At 36.3% G+C, this 18,347-nt stretch overlaps 1 protein-coding gene across 1 annotated transcript; it reads left to right on the top strand.

The window, feature by feature from the left end:
- The first annotated feature begins 498 nt into the window (after positions 1-498).
- On the top strand, positions 499-16,054 carry vstm2b (V-set and transmembrane domain containing 2B). Its single transcript, XM_006641435.3, has 5 exons — positions 499-1,221; positions 2,311-2,498; positions 3,353-3,382; positions 4,427-4,799; positions 15,231-16,054. Exons 1-5 carry the CDS (start codon positions 1,149-1,151, stop codon positions 15,317-15,319), a joined length of 753 nt encoding a protein of 250 aa, XP_006641498.2. The 5' UTR covers positions 499-1,148; the 3' UTR covers positions 15,320-16,054.
- The last annotated feature ends 2,293 nt before the right edge of the window (positions 16,055-18,347 follow it).

Here is an 18,347-nt window from a genome sequence, read left to right as displayed (position 1 = left end):
GATCACATAAATATAGAAATTATCAAAGACAGTATCGAAACCATTTTTAAAAAGTTATTTTTTCTCTTCACCGAAAGCTCCAAAAAGACACATATTAAAAAATAAACTGCTGCTACTGGTCTTTTCAGAAACCTTCTTTTTTCACTGTATACTATTAAACAACATACGGTTAAACCAACGATGAGCATGAGAATCCGCCTAAGCATTTCGTGCAGCTTAAAGAAAAACTAGCTTGATGATCAAAATATAACTTACTGCCAAGCACCTTACTAAAACCTAGCCGACAACAACGCTTAATCCCGCTGTTTTTTATATTTCACGTTGAATGAAATAATGCTGCTTAACAGCACGACTGCTTGTTCTTTAAGAGCTGCTTGTTGATCCTAGAGAGAAAACAACACGAATCATCTTGATTCTGTATATTTTCAGGGCTGGCATTACCGATGCATTTCATGTGGACGTCAGTTTGTGAAATTTCCCCTTATAGGTTGAGCTGCGTGTTGATTTGAGAGTGGAAAAGGTTGGTTAGGTTCCAGATCTCTACTGGCTGGTGTTAGCTGCGCACATACACTCTGAACGAGCTGGTTTGGAGATGCCAAAGCGCCTCCTCACTGTTATGCACTCTAATACAAAGCAGAGGGATCCGGTAGCACAAGCGGGAACTATCGACTGATCTCCAGGTTTAGAGCATATCCAGGGAACCTTGCTCCCTCATTAGGTCTTCTTTTGGATCATAGACTAGGATGCTTTGGTGATGGGTGTTGGATTAGAGCCCAGGAAATCTCTCCCTCCCTTGGAAAGCCAAAGGTACAGCTTTCTTACAGCAGAAAAGAAGTTTCGTTTTGAGTTACAGCAAATCTGGAAATAAAGCGACGAGCGCTGAAAGGAATAATAATCAAAAGAAAGACCGCTGGACATTCTGTGCTAGAGAGGGAGTTTAATGTCAATCACATTTGGATTTTATTTATATATTTGTCCTGCTGAAAAACGATAGCGCTGGGAGTACGGTACTTGGATTGTGGAGAGCTCTACCCTTGGAAAACGAATGAGACTCTTTTTTGGTTTGCCATGGGAATGCTGATTTATAAGCATTAGAGGTCAAATGATAATCTTCACTTGTTCTTTAATCTAAACATTGTATTTATGAAATGGAAAAACGGGGACTCTACGGTGTCCTTTATTATCTGATGTTAAATGCGCCCCTATTATTGTATGTAAATGGTAAGTAAACTTGCTTAATTCTATTTGTGATTTGGTCAACGTTTTAAGTGCTCTTTTTTCTAAAAAAAAAGACATATAGAAAAAGCTATTTAACAGTGACCTGTACAGAGAAATTTATTTTGTCACAAAGTATTAAATGTATCGTAATACATTTATCCATTTAGTATCATAAAACTCCAGCTGTCGACAGACGTTGTGGATAGGTCTTCATCCTTCATTACTGCGATTGAATGCAAGTCATTACTTGATATAAAAGAAAACAATTGTTTTTCAAGAACAATGTTTTAGCCTTATGTATTAATGCTGATTTATCGTGATTATCATCGTTCTTATTATTCATTTTCTTTGAAAAAGTGCTAGATCAAAGCGGAATATTCTACCCTTGTGAGAAGCACACCCACTCACCCCCTACACACGCACACACTAAAACGCTAGTTCAGTAAAGACGCTATTGTGCATTCATAGCGCAAGTGGATAGAAATGCCACGATATTCCTTCCAGAAAATATTATGCAACCCCTTAACAGAAATCTCTTAGGGAAAGATAGACATTAGCTTTTAGACAGATTTGTCAATACTGGAATGCTTCAGGCTACTCTGAACTTGAAGCCCACTTTATACTGTACATACAAATAATAAGGGTTTACTTATTATTTTACTTACTGTGTGATAGGTATTGAAAAGGTAGGAAGTTGCTTCTTTACTTTCTATGACGATTGAGGAAGCTAACACTGAATTCTCAATCCTATTTTACAAATACAAGTGTACAAATTTGCAAATTGAAGTACAGTTTATAGAGAAATTATTGAAAAGAAAGCCTGAGATCTACATTAACTGATTTCAAAACCGCACAAATGTGTATTTTAAAAGAATACCCCTGTGTTTTCCTTTAGTGCTTGTTCGTGTTCTTCATTTTTTATTCAGAAATGTAACTGCAGCATAATTTGCTGAAACGTGAGATTTAATTGAGGAGGAGATAAAAAGCTTCAAGTTCTTGAGTGAATCCAGATCAGATTGCATTGAAAAAGACTGATCTTGTCTCTTAATCTTTCCCGTTAACCACTGCCTTGCTATTCTTTCCTTCTGTCAGCGACATTTACTGAAGTCCCCAAAGATGTGAGTGTCAGTGAGGGAGAAGATATTGAGATGCCTTGTGCTTTTCGGGCCAGCGGATCCACGTCTTTCTCCCTGGAGATTCAGTGGTGGTATCTTAAGGAACCAGCCGCAAGAGAACTTGCACATGAACTGCAAATTAGTGCCCCTGCAAACAGAGCTAAGGTAAATGTGACCAGACGCCTTCTACCCCCAGAATGACAGAAGCTTCTTTAAACCATACATGAGGACAGGAGGTCAATATGGTGCAAAGCTTCTGCCTCACCTGGCGTGACCATGGTGCAATATCGGTTCCCTTTTTTAATTGTGTGAATGCCTAGCCGCAACTGAAAAGCGTTCTTACAGTGGAGGTGCTGTATTTATGTGGAGCTAACTAAAACCATATAAGGCCATTAATAGTGATACATGTTTATTTGGAACTCTCATAAACCATGAGAACTCGTTGGGCTTTAGGGTTAAGTAAAAGACCAAAAGATATAATTGAAATGTCTAGTGAATCATGACAGTGATGTCAAATTATTTATACAAGTCCATACCCGGTACTGATCGCTGTGCTGTATGGTAAATCGCGATACTGAATACCAGTCAAACAGGTGCCCTGTGTATCTGAGTATTTTCCTTCTGTCGTATTTATGCCTATAAGCGTCACGCAACAGCATAGACTACTACAGTAAAGGTAAAAAAGCACAGGATTAAGAAAAGCTGAGCGTTTTATTTCTCGTTACCTCCAATTATGTGCATACAAAACTTTCTATGTATTTAAAATCGTTCATGTACTTAACACACTAATTACTACGTGTACTACTACTGTTCAGAAAGCATATTATCTTTGGCTATGGTCTTTAATCCTGCCTAATATTATAAAACCGAAATGCACAGTGCGGCTTAAATGTGATTATACATTTTAATTGGCAAACCACTCCCAATTGGGGAATCATTTTAATTGTCCCCACATAACGTAATGTTTATGCTGATCTCCTGAGCTTAGCTGTAACGTTTGTGACCCTTTCTGCTTTCAGGTGGCTCACAGAGACGCCACGAAGATCAGTGTGAGTGTTTTTCTTCCCTTGTTGAGTTGTAGAATTGTTGGTTTAGTGGCTGCTATCACCACTTGTATTGTGCTACATACTCGTTTTAATTACACTCGAGTAAATCAGCCGAATTTGAGTTAAGGAGATATTGACCACAGGTGAACAAAGGCAGGAAAAATCCATCTAATTGGGGTGCCTCAACACTGTGGATGTGTACTCGGAGGACAGTGAGTTTGAATTAGCCGGAATGCGTGAAGTAAATTGAACAATCCAATCGAAGATGGCAGCAGGATGAGGGAGTACACATGTTTATAAGACTTTACAAATTTCCCTGCGAGCTACGAATAAAATTATTCCGACGGACCCCTTTACGTCATGTACCAGTAGAAACGATAGTTTTCCATTTGTCCATTTGAGACTGCAAGATTGTCTCCACTGTATCTCCACTATCCATGTGCTTTTATTAGCCATGGATGAAATAAATGCATGTAAATGCATACTGATGTTGCAGTAATTTTCATCAGCTGTGATATACATTTTTGGTACATAGTAAGCTATATTTTAAAAATCATGTTGCACCTCTAAAAATACATTCTCAAACTGAGAGACTACTACTGTATATTGCATACAATTTGAATTTACACGTCTAGATTCATCACGATTGTACGGAAATAACTATTCCCAAACTGCCTGAAAAAAGGATATGGTTTGATTAAATAATCATTGACTAAATGCATAACTGTAAAATATGTTTCTAATTGTTCTATTTGCACAACTGTTTCTATTTGTTTAACGTAAGGTGGATGGTTGCGTTTTAGACCCTGGTTTTTAATTTACCAAGAAATTCGGTTGTACTATTATGTAAGAAGGGAATTCTGGTGTTGTTAGTGAAAGCGTGCAGTTATCTGAAAATATAAGGGTGTATTTTACCGTCAGTAAAATTCAATTTAATCAAAATGTCGAGTGCATAGAATTCATTTTAAGTTCCAATATCACATTTGGATGGTGCCTTTTGAATTAGGAAGTGTTTTTAATGCCTGTGTTACAATTCCCTTTTTGCAGACTGTCAGAGTACAAGGCAATGACATATCTCACAGGCTGCGACTCTCTAATGTGAGAAAAGTGGACGAGGGGGTATATGAGTGTCGGGTGTCCGGCAACAGTGGTGACGAGACTCAGGAACACAAAGCCCAGGCAACGTTGCGGGTCACCCCTCGCGATGGCATGTTGGCAGAAGAGGCCGTCTCTCATATTCAGAATAGATGGCCCCTTAGGAACAATCCAGCCGGCAAAGCCACCTCTGAGCCTGGCCAGAATAAAAGTCGTGTGCCATCCTCTGAAAGAGCTGGCTCAACAACAGCAGCAGCTGCTGCCACATCCTCAGCTTCGCCACAGCCTGGAAATGCGGCCATCCTCCGACAGGAACATGGAACCGGTGAGTCAAAGAGCCACAGTGACATCTAGTGGTCTCAGTTTTAAAATTGCGTATTTTTTACTGCTATTTGTGTGTTTGGAGAATTCTGCTTTTTTTAAGCCATCCGGTTTACTTATTTTTCTCGCAAATGTTCAATGCCTTGAAAATCGAATTCCATAGATGATTAATCTTTTACGACAAAAAAACACGTTAGATATTTGCTTTAAAATATTTACCTCATCCAGAGTACATGTTTGAAGTGGTTCCTGAATGTAATTATTGGATGATACATTTTAATGTTATGAAATATGAGGATTGCTATTATTGTATTACATGGTGTGTCTGAGTATGTGTGAAACAATTTTAGTCATGCCATTATATATACTGAGGTGTATCATCAGGCATTATAATTTGAACTTCTAGCTGTTACTAGCACTAATGACTTTATAAGATTGATAATGAATTCTGATATTCATACTCTGAGTAAATATATATATAAAATAAAAGTCTTGCCCTCCACTGAATTGCAAAGTAGTAAAATATTTATTCCTTTTATAAAACCATTAAAAGAGTATATTTTCTTTATTGTGATGAAACATTGTGTAATGTAGTATGTTCAGGACTTTCTTATAAAAGCTTTACTTGTGCTGTACCATGGTAAAAACAGAGTAAAGTGTAGTAAATCACAAGGAAAACGTGGAAGGATCATAGTATAGTGGAGAGGTGTGCTTCTCTTAGAGTAAAAATTGCAAACAGAAGAAAAGATATTACTTCTTTGTTTCAAATACAACAGAGTGTATGATGTGCCAACACAAAGGCATAGCATAAAAAAACAATGACATTCACTTTGCCAAATACATAGCACTTCACCATCTCACTGAAAAAAGCAAAAAATTGTTTTAAATCAGACTGAACATGTATGTTTGGAGAATTAGCTGCAGGACAGCATGCATGTTTGTTCTGCATAAATCAATTTAGCAAATCTCAGAATAACTGCATTTCACAGAATGCGAAGAATTTCTAACTTACCAATTTTGTTGATCATAGCAAACTACTGTATACATGCAATTACAAAAAAGGCACAGTTGCATACTGTTTTTTAGCTGAAATATCCTATTTGTTTTAAAATAATTTAATGGAAAATAAATCAGATAAAATAATTCTGCATTAACACCTTGAACACTACAAGATAATGTGATATGTGGTTAGCCTGGTTCCTAAATGTGGCTCATTATGGAATTATGACAGAATTAATTTGGGTTTGACTACTATAGACAAGTGAGGATACAAAAGGTTCAAGATTCAGCAGAGGAATTTGAACTACCCGTGTCTTTAATAAAACATCAACATTTTCTCTTAATTGTGGGCTTTGCTGAGGTTAGAAATGCTAGTGTTGTAGTTTAAGATTTGACTCAAGATTTGACTCAGACTAGCATCAGAATACCTCTTGATAGATTATTTACTATGTCTCCTATCACCATAGGAATGCAACTTAAATCATTCAGAAATAAAACAGTAGTGCTGCTTAAGTGTCAAATGTTGGTGCAAAATGGCTGATGTTTCTTGCTGCAGTGCAAGTGCACTGAGATGCCATTGATACAGAAATAGTGGGCAGTGACAAGACTTCATTCTATGCACAGAACATTCTTCTTCTGCATTGCACAAGGTCTGGTGATCCTGGACTGTTGGAGTGTTTGATCTGTCTCTGTTTGTTGTCTCTTCCGTATTGCAAGAGTGTTTTCTAAAAACAGCGCATCATATTTAGCTCAACAAACTGATCCACATTTTTGGGTAGTATCACATGGGTAACATTTCTTCAGTTTTAGAATTTGTAAAAATAAGTATCCTTTCGACTCTTTAAAGTTCATGAGAGAATGAATATGCTGGATAAAGCAAAACTAGAGTGATAACTGAATGAGATTCTATATAAACTGCTATATAGATTTCATTTGTACAACAGTGTGTAAATTATAAATGATACTTAAATATTATAATATTAAATAGAATTTGTCTTGACCTCATGTAGGCCTTCAGATATGTGTCATCACATTTTGAATGTTAAAAGCCATGTGGCAAATTTAAAAGATCTCCCTTTTAACAATACTCTAGAAATTCAAAACAGTCCTCCAAAATGCCCACATCTGTCACTTTTCACAATGTCATTTTACTGAGTGGCAGAAACAATTAATATTAAACAGAAAATGCCAAAGGCAAGTCTCAGATAAGCCTAGTTTTCAACACTCTGTCAGGTGTTTAAAATTGCCTATTACATTTTCATATCTCATTAGTTATTTCTGTATGACTGCTGGAATAAGAGTGTAACAGAATGAGGTGTATGATTAAATATGTATTCTGCCCATGTCTGCTATAGAAAAGGATATAATAAAAGGAATAAAAGATTTGTTGATTGCAATTTTAATACATATGTTTCATATAAAAATGATAGATATATAAAGTCAAATGTATTGTAAAAAATGTACATTAATTAAAATGACTCATGATGTTATCAGCTGGAATTTAAAGAGAGTAAGTTAACATTTGATGTATTATGTCCTGTTTTTATTAACGGAACATAAAGAAATCTGCAGAAGAAAAACAGTAGACTTATTAACACGTGGAAACACTGTGTGTTGTGCACCTCAGAGGCCTGTTAGCGACTTCAATGAGCACTGCTTAAACTGTCTCAAAATAATGCAATATCAGCTGTTTATTACCAGCTGTTGAAGTTAGCTTGAAGTTGTATGAATTACTTCAAGGTAAAAGACTTCTGAAATGGTTAATGGGCTCCTTTTCTTACAAAAGCCCTAGATGTTAATTTCCATTGTTCCTATATACAGCGAGAAAAGAAAGAATACAATTTTTTATTTTATATTAAATATTATTAAATGTTTTGATGTTTTGGCAGTACCTGTACTGTATTTTGAGTAGAATTAAACTGGCTTATTTTACACAGAAATGAAAATAAACAAATTTGCAGGTTGTGCATTGTGAGTATTTGGTGTGTTACAGTATTTCAAAACAGATGGCCTGAAAAGATTAAATTCCCTGCCAGAGAATTGTTAATTCCACAGCCATTGATCACATCATATTGTTTCTTGTAAGCAAGCTTGCATTGTATGCCCAAGGATTAAGACTTTTCTTGCACTAAGATTTCCTTGTCCGAAGTACATTCAGATGAACAGCCTGATTCCCCAGTCATTTCCTTTTAGTTTCAAAGCACAGAGAAGTAATGGGCTGTCAAATGCATGTTTTCTGTTGGAAAAGTCATTGTTGCAGAAAAGAAAAAAAGCAGTTATTTTTTTTCCATCTTAGAAGAAAACAGCTTTTTTTTTTTACTAACCTGTTAAAACATGAGGAGATCTTTTGCTGGCTACTGAGTAGGGACTATTGGCAGGTAAGCAATTGTTCTCCAAGGGGAGTGGGTCAGGCTGGTAGGAAGCTAGACAGCATGACATGCTGTTGTTGGAACCTGCAGGAATTCAATCTGTAATGTCAAGAAACTGCAATGCAATCCATGGCCTTATACCCCAGCCTGACCTTGGCTGCCGAAGCCAATGTATTTAAAGCTGGTTAGACAGCTGTCCTATTTCTCTTTAATTTTCTACCATTTGCTTTAATAGTGTTGTTTGTAGCTGTTCTGTTGCGTAATGGACTTGATTATCTTAATGCTATTAACAATGTAGTGTATATACACAATACTGATTGATGGTTTTGAAGATCACAACAAGCCTGGCATTCTATGTTAGAAAAGAGCAGAATGTTCTTTTCTTTTCATGTTCAGTTAAAACGTGAGAAGTGTTAAACCTAAGAATGCACAAACTGAATCTCATATACTTACACATAATGCTTAATTGATAGATGAAATGGTGTGGCTAGGTATTGACTTTATGATGTGGTTAGACAGTTTCTCACTTATGAGTAATTCTGCTGCTACAGGTTTTCATTTAACTGATGTGTTTTTGTTTTCGCTTGTGCTTTGTTTCTCACTTTAATTACATCTTTTCTTCCTCAACCATAACTTAGACAGGCTACATGTTCGCTTAATGTAACACGTAGTAGCAACAGAGGCTGCGTGAGTGGAATACTGGCACAGACATATCCAGGGAGGATGCTTCTGCTGCAAAGATTGTCTTTCAGGGAAAAGAACAAACTGAGTCATCAGAGTCGACTGTTTACTGACGAGAGGATGGGAGGCAGAATTATGTTAACAAAGGAAAAGAAAAATAAGAATAAAGCAATAATTGTCTGCAGTCAGCACCAGAAATCTGTTTTGCTTTGATAAACAAAGTGCCACACTCTCAGAGTGCTCTAATTGTCATTGTAATTTAATTCTTTAACAGATTCTCATGAAGTTCGATGTTTGTTGTTCTGTTTGCATGTTGGTTTTAGCACATCTGCATAATTTCTAAATGTTGAAAATCCATCCACAACGTTTAGCAGTTCAAGCTAATGTCTTTCTTAAATAAAACTGATAGAAGATGCCTGCCTTTCATTTAAATAGGTGTTATATAATGATTATGGGAATTAATATTAATGAGCTCCTGCCATTTCACAATGTTTGTAAGAGTAGAACCTTCTACAGAGACTTCTGAGTCTATCTTTTGCATATATAAAGTTACATATATAGCTATCGCAGACAGCTGTCACCCTATCAGTGCTGGCATATCTAATACTGACCAGTGAAATGAAAGAAGTGGAAGTAGGGGTCTCCTTATAAAGTAACATCCCCTCTCCATACTCTGAAACTCCAAAAGCTAATTGATATTAATTGCTTTACTTCATAACAACTGAATTTTCTTAAACATAATTTGAACATTGCAATTCAGAAAGCTGTTCCATCTGATAATCTATGTTTTCCAATATTCTATTTTTTGGAGTATCAGTTAAACAGTTAATCAGTAATCAGTACAATGCCTGCAACTATTGAGCATCTTTTTTCCCAAACGTATTGCACATCCCCATCAGTATTTTTCCCCAAGTTTTTGTGCATCTATGACAATACAGGAAGAGTTTCCACTGAACAGACATTTTGGCCATTTTTAACATCTTTCTTCCTCTTTGTTGCAGCCTTAACACTGTAGAAATCCTATAACAAAGGAGGGTAAAAAGTAAAACTGGGGCATCCCCATGAGCCACTTTAAAGTACTCTTAAGAACTGTGAAGTTTCCTCTTAAATAAGGTTTCCCAACAGCTGGGTTTAAAGGAGTTTGTGAATGAGAGGTTTAAACTTAGGACTAGCTGACAAAAGGCCTATCCTTTGAAATTCTTATCTCATGCCTAGAAGGCCATATTTTATTGATTTAAGCTGTAGATCTAAGTAGTGCTGTCACTTAGCTAATTAATCTAGGTCAGAATCCTTTCTTGCTTTTTTTTCAGTATACATCAGCAGTCAAAGAGATGTTATACCCACCTTGCATATTATTTAGGTTTTCCTGTCTCTGAAAAGAGGATAGATCTTTTCTGATTCTTTTCTTGGTGTTATTGTAAAATGGCAGCTTTTCTGTTGCTAGGTTCACCAAACTCAAGGCTAGATATTCCGACTAGTGGCAGTCCTGACAACATCACTGACAAAATGTTTTTTCATCTGTGGTTATTGTGATACTCTGTATATTTTAGGGTGGTTAGCATGTACAGTAGGTTATAAAATATGCTACATGCTAAGATATTGTTGTGGGATTGTAGTGTAGTATGAGAGCTATGCATCAATGGCAAACAAGTTATGGTTATAAAGTAGTGCTGAAAGTTTATGCATGTGAGTTCGTAAAATTTGTGTGACTTTGTTTCTGCAACACACCCGGACAAGTACCAGTGTCTCCAAACGTTAACAAATCAGCCAATCACCCTGGTGAGGGTCCATTTGGCAGCAAACAGGAAAACAAAAGGCTGCTATTGCATAGCAGGTTTGTCATCTGCATGTTACAGGTAGATGACATTTGTTTTTAATTAATTACTTTGTATCCATCTGTACAATCCAGGTTGGGTCAGTGCTAATTATATTCAATACAGAGTTCATGACCAACTATGCCATTTTAGCAATCTAAGCTTAGTTTGTTCTTTGCAGTGCCATAGCCTATTTACTCTAGGCACTTTTGTATATAGGTTTTGGCTTACCCTAACACCCTTGCATTTTGGAAACAGGTTGCCTTATTTTCAAGCAGTGAAACTGTTTTGGATACCCATTGCTTCTCTATGTTGGTTCAATGTTTCAGCTGTCCTGTTGGCTAGACAGTAATACTGCAGTTAAAAACTGCACTGACAAGAGCTGGCTTCCTCTCTATTAGCTAACCTGATGGTGACATTGGAAACTTATTTTCAAAGACATAGTTTTAGTAGTACTTTCTCTGACCAGGATCAAACATGCTCCATCTTTGTACTTGGGAAGTGTAAGGAGATTGATGCTTTTGCGCCATGAATGATTAAAATAGTCAGTTTTTTTGGAGTGGTGTATTTTTACTTAGACTCCAGAGGGGATAGGGGTGGGAAATGTGGACCAATTGGTTGACTTGTTTGTTTGATTTTTTAAATCTATATTTTCCAAACCTTTAACAAAATACTAACCGAAATATACTGTTTAATCCCATCTAACCTAAATTAGTTGGGCATGTAGCTCCTATGTGTGCTGTTTAGACTCTTGTGATAGTACCATTTTAGTTTATCCTAAATATAGTAAATACTGACTCTGTGAAATAAAGATTATATTGAAACAATTATATTATTGTATGTAGTTCAGGTGGGTAGCTGCGTCAGCATGCATAGGCTGCAAAGGAACAAGTAATAGGTTTATTCCATGCTGAAAAGAGAAGAAAGAAAACACATCTCAGCTATGGAGCCTTCTTCTATGTGTATATATGTGACCCAAGTAATTCATGGGAAAAACAAAACTGACAGAATTATATCAAGCAATACAACGCTTACACACGAAGAAGGCTACCAAGCCAAAGGCTACCAAGCCACTCCAACGATGTAGTGTTTTTTTTCTTATCTTTTCAGCATGGAATACACCTATTACTTATTATTTTATGTAATTGGAATGATATTCTTACGTTTTTCATACTTCTTTGGCATCATATTTAAAAATATTAGCACATTTTAAAGTGACAGGTTAACCAGTATCTTCAAATTCCTTTGTTGCTTTGTAGTTATATAAAATATAGGAAAAGACACAGTATTTTGAAAAGCCAGTCAATGCATTTCCCATTGAGCAGAAAAAATGTTAAATTAAAAGTCTTTAATGTAAAATACAGCTGATATACTTATTTTTTCTTGTATAGAATATAGGATATGTCAATATTTTTGGACAGTTAAATAAAAATGTCACATTCAAGGTTGCATGTAAACTTAATTAAAGTGGAATAGCTAGGAAATACAATTCCCCAAGTGACTGAACTTTCAATAACAGTATAATATTGTTCAAGCTATCAGGAGTCAGCAACTTTTGCAATAGGTGTTTTTGATAAATTCGTAAGACTCTCAAGTGTTTTTGCAACATACCCTGCAAATTTCATTTAATGTATTCAGCAAAGCAGTGGTTCAGGTCACTTAATCCCACTTACTACATACATAATTTCAGCACCCACTACTAATTTGATAATCAATAACAAGAACACTCCATGAATGGATGGCAAGGAAGGGATTTTATAAGGTATCCCAAGAGCTGGTATTTACTGCATACGTTCACAAAGCATACCTCACACAACAGAATTAAATCAGGTTTGAATCCACCTCCAGCTGCCCAGGCTCAGCCTCCTTCTTTGACTTTATCTGGTGAAGGCAGTGGCACCACCCACCACCCCACCCAGGGTGGGGTGTGCAACTGAACAGTCAAGCACACCTTTGACAATGGCATGGAGTGCAGGTTCCTGAAGGTTAAAGGTCAGAACATTACAGCTGGACAATCAAAGAAGCATGGGTTCCCCTGACTAAATTATAGGACTGTATGTTTAATCATAATATGTCCTGCAATAGGTAAGAATTAGAAATTGCCTATCAGCAATGGACAGGACCTATATAAAATTACAAAAAACGAAGCTCAAGGTTAGGGTTTATTTAGATCCTTGAAGATTTTGTTCTCCCCCTTTTGCTTTGCTTTTTTCTGTATTTTCTTTAAATTTTGGTTTTCTGTATGAATCTCAAACATGCTATACACTGACATACTGTATCAATGCAACAATGAAGTTTAATAATGAATAATGAACTTTTTACAAGAAATTATCAATAAATAACTCAAAAGTCCCTTAAAGCAGTACAGTATAAGAAGAGGTGGGCTTGGTATGCCAAAAGGAATGATTGTATCTGCTCAGTGAAGCTGAAGATTGAGTGCATCACCAGGGCTAAATGATAGACATAGGCCATCAGTTTTGACTGTCTCAGGGCTCCTCAAATAAACACCTGTCATCTCCATCTTAGGGAAGCGTTTCAAATTAGCTTCTGCATTGAGTGCAGTCATCACCACCACCATGAGCCTCCCCTGCATTTCTGTAGCTGGAGGTCAGATCAGCGGAGCAGTGAAGAAAACGAGAGTGTATTCTGGGCTGTTGCATTCAGTTCCATTTCTCTGAGGCCTCCAGAGAGTTTCTTTGTAACATTTAAAGAGCCATTAAAGATTTTGACATGGTCCCAATCTTGGCATAGTAAAGACAACTTCGCTTATCATGCCATTGTGGATATTTACTGCAAGCACAACAAATGAGAGCTGAATTGCACAGATATGCGTAACACATATCAGAAGAGACTGTAATGTTTACTATTTTGTGACTTTGAGCAGTCCAAACACCAAATGTTAGTTCACTTAATGTCAGGAACAGAAAAGCTCTAGGTTTGTTGTAAAATTACAATTAAATGTCTCAGAATGGCTCCATCTGTTTCTTTTTCAATTTAAGTGAAAAGCCTTTTATTTACCAGAAATGTTCCAAGCATTATTAAGCATCTTCAGAGAGGGAAATCTGACATACAGTACCTACAGTTCTTTAATTCATTTTTTGCATTTATACATCCCAAAGGGTCCCAAATCACTTTAATATACTGTGGAAGGAGGCTCACATCATCCACTACTGAAGTGCAGCTTCCACCTAGGTGACATACAGCAGCCATTATGGGCCAGCAGTCCAACAGCAACACAGCAGATTCCATGAGAAATGACTGCACCAGGTGTGTTTAGGGGTAGCTTCAGAAAGGACGAATAATGCAAACCCAGAGGGAAATTTAACACCCTTACTCTTGTAAGAGATCTCTGAAAATAAAGGCATGGTTTTTGGTTTTTAATTTTTAAATCTAACTTTAATTGGGAATTTTGACTAAGTCATTCTGCTCTTTAGGTATTTTAAGTTACTTTTTTTCAACTACTAAAACATTGTACTGAGTTAAGTAATTTATCACCCTTTTTTTACTTTTGTGGGGTAAGAAACGGTGAATATTTTACATTTTAGCACAAAGCTTTTAAAAGACACTTGTGATGTTTAGTTTGAACATGTTATTAATACTTTTCTCAAAATATGAATTTCACAGTTGTATATCTAATTCATATGACATTCATTTTTGATTATATAACTGAACTAAAGATAACTATGAAAAAAAAAGGATGTGAGTCTTAAATTGAATCTTGGATTGATTTCAGAGCAGCAGACTTCATTGTGAAAAGATGTGCAGTGAGACAAGTTTTAAATATTGCGTGTATTAATATAAGGACTTCTGATTGTAACATATTTTGTAATATCCATCCACTTTCTCACCACTTCTTCCAGTTCAAGGTTGAGGGGGAGCCAGAGCCTATCCCAGAAAGCAACGAGTGCAAGACAAAGTACAGCCCTCCAGTGCAGTGCAGACACACAGACACACACTCACACTTAGGGCAACTTTTCCCACCTACCAGTATGTTTTTGGGACTCAAGGAGAAAACCAGAGCCCCCAGAGGAAACACAGGCAATCACAGGGAGAGCATACAGACTCCACACAGATAGCGCTCCTGGTCTGGGATTGAACCCAGGGCCCCAGCACTGCAGGGCAGCTGCAGCACCATGCTGCCCACAATACTGCCCTATAAACATAAAAACACATTGAATGCCAATCAGCAGTTTCTGAATGCCGATTGCTCTGTAAGCAGTCTCCCCCCAAAAAAACTTTGCATCGTTACCGCTAAAACAGTTTCGTTTTGTAACTGAAAAACTGAATTATATCATTTCTGCTGTAACGTATGAAGCTTGTAGTGTCTCAGAATTTCCCATGTATGGGTCAAATGTAATACACATCAGATACAGACTGATGTTTTGTTTAATAATATTTGAAATTGTGCAAATAAAACCTAATGAAACTTTCAATTTGGAATGCTGTGACAGTGTCCCTTGGTTGCTTAGTAATGCTTGATTCCACCTTCTTCAGCCTTCTTCAGGTGTCTACTTGTTCCCAGTGAAGTGGTGAATGATATGTTCATTGTTTGTTTCTTCTTTGTTTTTACAGGTTGTGGAACCATTGCAACCACAGAGCCCTTCTTGTATTTTTCCCTTCTGATCTTGCATAGGCTTCTTCCCTTACTGGTGAACCACTGATAGACTTCAGCAAACAACAGTCTTCAACCTTCTCACTTAATGTACCAAACAAAAAGGGGAATACTGTATACTCATATGGCACACCACTGAGGAAGTTAAACATAAAATTAAAAAGTAAGTGAATAAATAAATAAGAAACAATCTCCTAACTCGGACTGATTGAAGACCCTACCGTCTTAAAGCTGGATGTAAATGGATTTTATGAAGCATGACAAAAAAAAAATAAAGGAATCTATGTGAATACAAGCTTCACAATTGTTGGAAATCTAGTGTTACACACAACCAACATCCACAAAAAGATGCATCGAGTTTCCAGATAACAGTGTCTGGCCCTGCCGTGTGCATGGCGTTCATTATTTATGTTATTGTATTTTTTCTCCTTTGTAAAATTGATCCTTCTGCTTTATCTTTTTTGCACGAACTGTTGAGCAGTTAGCCATTCTTTTGCGTTTCAAAGAAAATGAAGCCAGTGTTGAAAGCCCCATCAAGGAGGACAATATTTATGTAGATCAGTGTAAGACGTTTGTTTATTTCTTTTAAAGCATTTTACATTATATATCAAAAATATGATCTTCTTATATATTTTGATTAAATGAGGCACACCTTACCATAGTTACTAGCCACCTTCAATAATGTTTATTTTTTATTAAAGATGGTGATCAAGGTATGACATTCATTTATAAACAGTATTGGTATATTGCCAACACCAGTTGAAATAAAGGTTTTTTGAAATAATCACATTGCTCCTACGTGTGTAATTTAAAGATCAAATTAAACAATGAAAATTTGAAGTTTCTTATGTTTTGTATCTACTCTTCAATTCTCGGCATCTTTATTAGCATAAGAAAGTACCAGGCAAAAGTATTCACCCCCTTCCATTGATATCACATTTTGTGGAACTACAAATAAAAAACACATTCTTTGTGCTTTTAAATTGTAATCAAAATGAATTCTCATGCTGAACAATTTTATAGTTTAAAGGAAATATATGTCAGTGAAAACAGCAAAAAACTAAAAAACAATAATATGTTGATTTGCTAAGTACTAATTCCTTTTGGTATTGTAAATCTGGATGGGTTCAGGTACACAAAACTAATTTGTTAAGTCACACAATTAGTCAAATGGCTTCTGTCTGCAATAATAATGGTTCACATGATTTCAGAATACATACACCTGTCTCTGTAAGGTACATCAGTCAGATAGTCAAGATTCAACCATGAAGACCAAGGCTCATTCAAAACAAGTCAGGCATAAGATTGGAGAAAGGCACAGAACAGTAGTGAGAACAAAATCCAAAGACATTGAATATTCCTTTGAGCACAATGAAGCCGATCATTAAGAAGTGGAAGCAATATTGTACCACCCAGCCAATTCTCAAAATCAAATTATCCTTCCAAACCAAGCAGCTGCACAAAAGGAAACTGACTTGGGATGCCACTGTGAGGCAAACAGCACCTTTGGAAAGCTATGGAGTTCAATGTTGGAGATGGGAGAAAACTGTTTATACAGTAAGTCAACAATATGCAAGTCACTTTCACAAAGCTGGCCTGTATGGCACATTGGCACGAATCCCAAATCCTGCATGTAGTATGCAACAAAGCTTTTAAGTGATACTGCAAACATGTGGTAAAAGGTTTTATAGTCAAGCAAGAAAAAAATTAAACTTTTTGCTATACATGTAAAGCGTTAATTCTGGCAGGAACCCAACACTTTGCTTCACCCAGTCAACACAATCCTTTACTGTCATTGAGGCAACATTAGGTTATGATCCTGTTTCCCATCAGTAGGGACTTGGAAAATAAATGAAGGACAAAATATAGAAAAGTCTTAGAGGAAATCCTGCTTCAGTCTGCTAATGACCTAAAACTGGGAGAAAAATTCACCTTTTAGAAGGACAATGACTCACTGGAATGGCTTAACATGAAGAAAGTGAATGTTCCATCAGCGGCCCAGTCAAAGTACTGTCTTGAATCTGATTGATCAACCCAACCATGGCAAAAGCTGAAAACTGCCATTCATTAATGATCCCCAAACAACCTGACGGAGCTTATTCAAGTTTGCAAAGTAGAACTGGTGAAATTTGCACTATCCAAAAAGATAGCTTTAATCAGCTTTAATCACTGTCAGAGAAGCTACCGCCAAGTACTGAATCAAGGGAGTGACTACTATGCAATCTATGTATTTCAGTTAGGGATTTTTCTTTGCAGTCTGTATACATCATTTGTAAACACAATGGATATTCCTCTTTGGAAGGAGGGGAATACTTTTGTATTTATTTTCAACAACCATAATCTATTTCAACTTATTGCTAATTCTTCCTACAAACTGTTTGAATTTCTCAAATGTTTGTCATATAAAATCGGGGGTGAAACAATATTTATACTGAATATTTTGATCCAATTACTGTTGGTCATCACAGAAAAATAAGTTTTTTTTACCATTTCAGTTTACAAAATGGCATTTGTGCAAAACACTACAGAAAAGGTATTATATAAGTTGGAAGCAATTTATTGATATAGTCACAAATTGTTAATGAAAATGTGTGACTTACATGAACTCCCAGATAAATTCAACACTGCAAATGTTTGTCACCAAGATGTCTTGCATCTACCCAATGGAAATTGTAGAAAGACTAAATGGTTTATGATTGAGTCAAATGTTGATGTAATCTATGCTTAAGTTCATTTCAGTATTCTGTTGTCACAGCACCAAATGTAGTGTTAGAAGGATTTTCACCTATCTGCAATCACCATCTAACATGCTGTTGTTTGGTTGATTCTCAGCTTCTTGCAATTCAGGTGTCAAGTTTAGTGATTGTTATGCTCCCTACCAGCAGTGCATCCACAGATGGCCCCAGTAATTTGACATAAATACGTGACCACATGTGCTCATGTACTGTGTTTGCCAAATAATTTATTAAATGTCTATTAAATGCCAGCTATACATCCAATTTAGTGCAAATGTTTTACATGTGGTATATTGCAATATTAATACTATCATTTAAGCAACTGTTTCAATGAAAACAGTT

The sequence above is a fragment of the Lepisosteus oculatus genome, chromosome 20, assembly GCF_040954835.1.
Source record: "Lepisosteus oculatus isolate fLepOcu1 chromosome 20, fLepOcu1.hap2, whole genome shotgun sequence".
Lineage (NCBI taxonomy): Eukaryota > Metazoa > Chordata > Actinopteri > Semionotiformes > Lepisosteidae > Lepisosteus > Lepisosteus oculatus.
The sequence above is the reverse complement of the archived record's forward strand: the minus strand, read 5'-3'. Positions and strand labels throughout refer to the sequence as shown.

Excerpts from the sequence above, each read along its gene's own strand:
- vstm2b (XM_006641435.3), top strand. The coding sequence starts at position 1,149 with ATGGAAAAACGGGGACTCTACGGTGTCCTTTATTATCTGATGTTAAAT. Across the intron at positions 1,222-2,310 it reads CCTATTATTGTATGTAAATG|CGACATTTACTGAAGTCCCC; the intron begins GTAAGTAAACTT and ends TCCTTCTGTCAG. Across the intron at positions 3,383-4,426 it reads GAGACGCCACGAAGATCAGT|ACTGTCAGAGTACAAGGCAA; the intron begins GTGAGTGTTTTT and ends CCCTTTTTGCAG.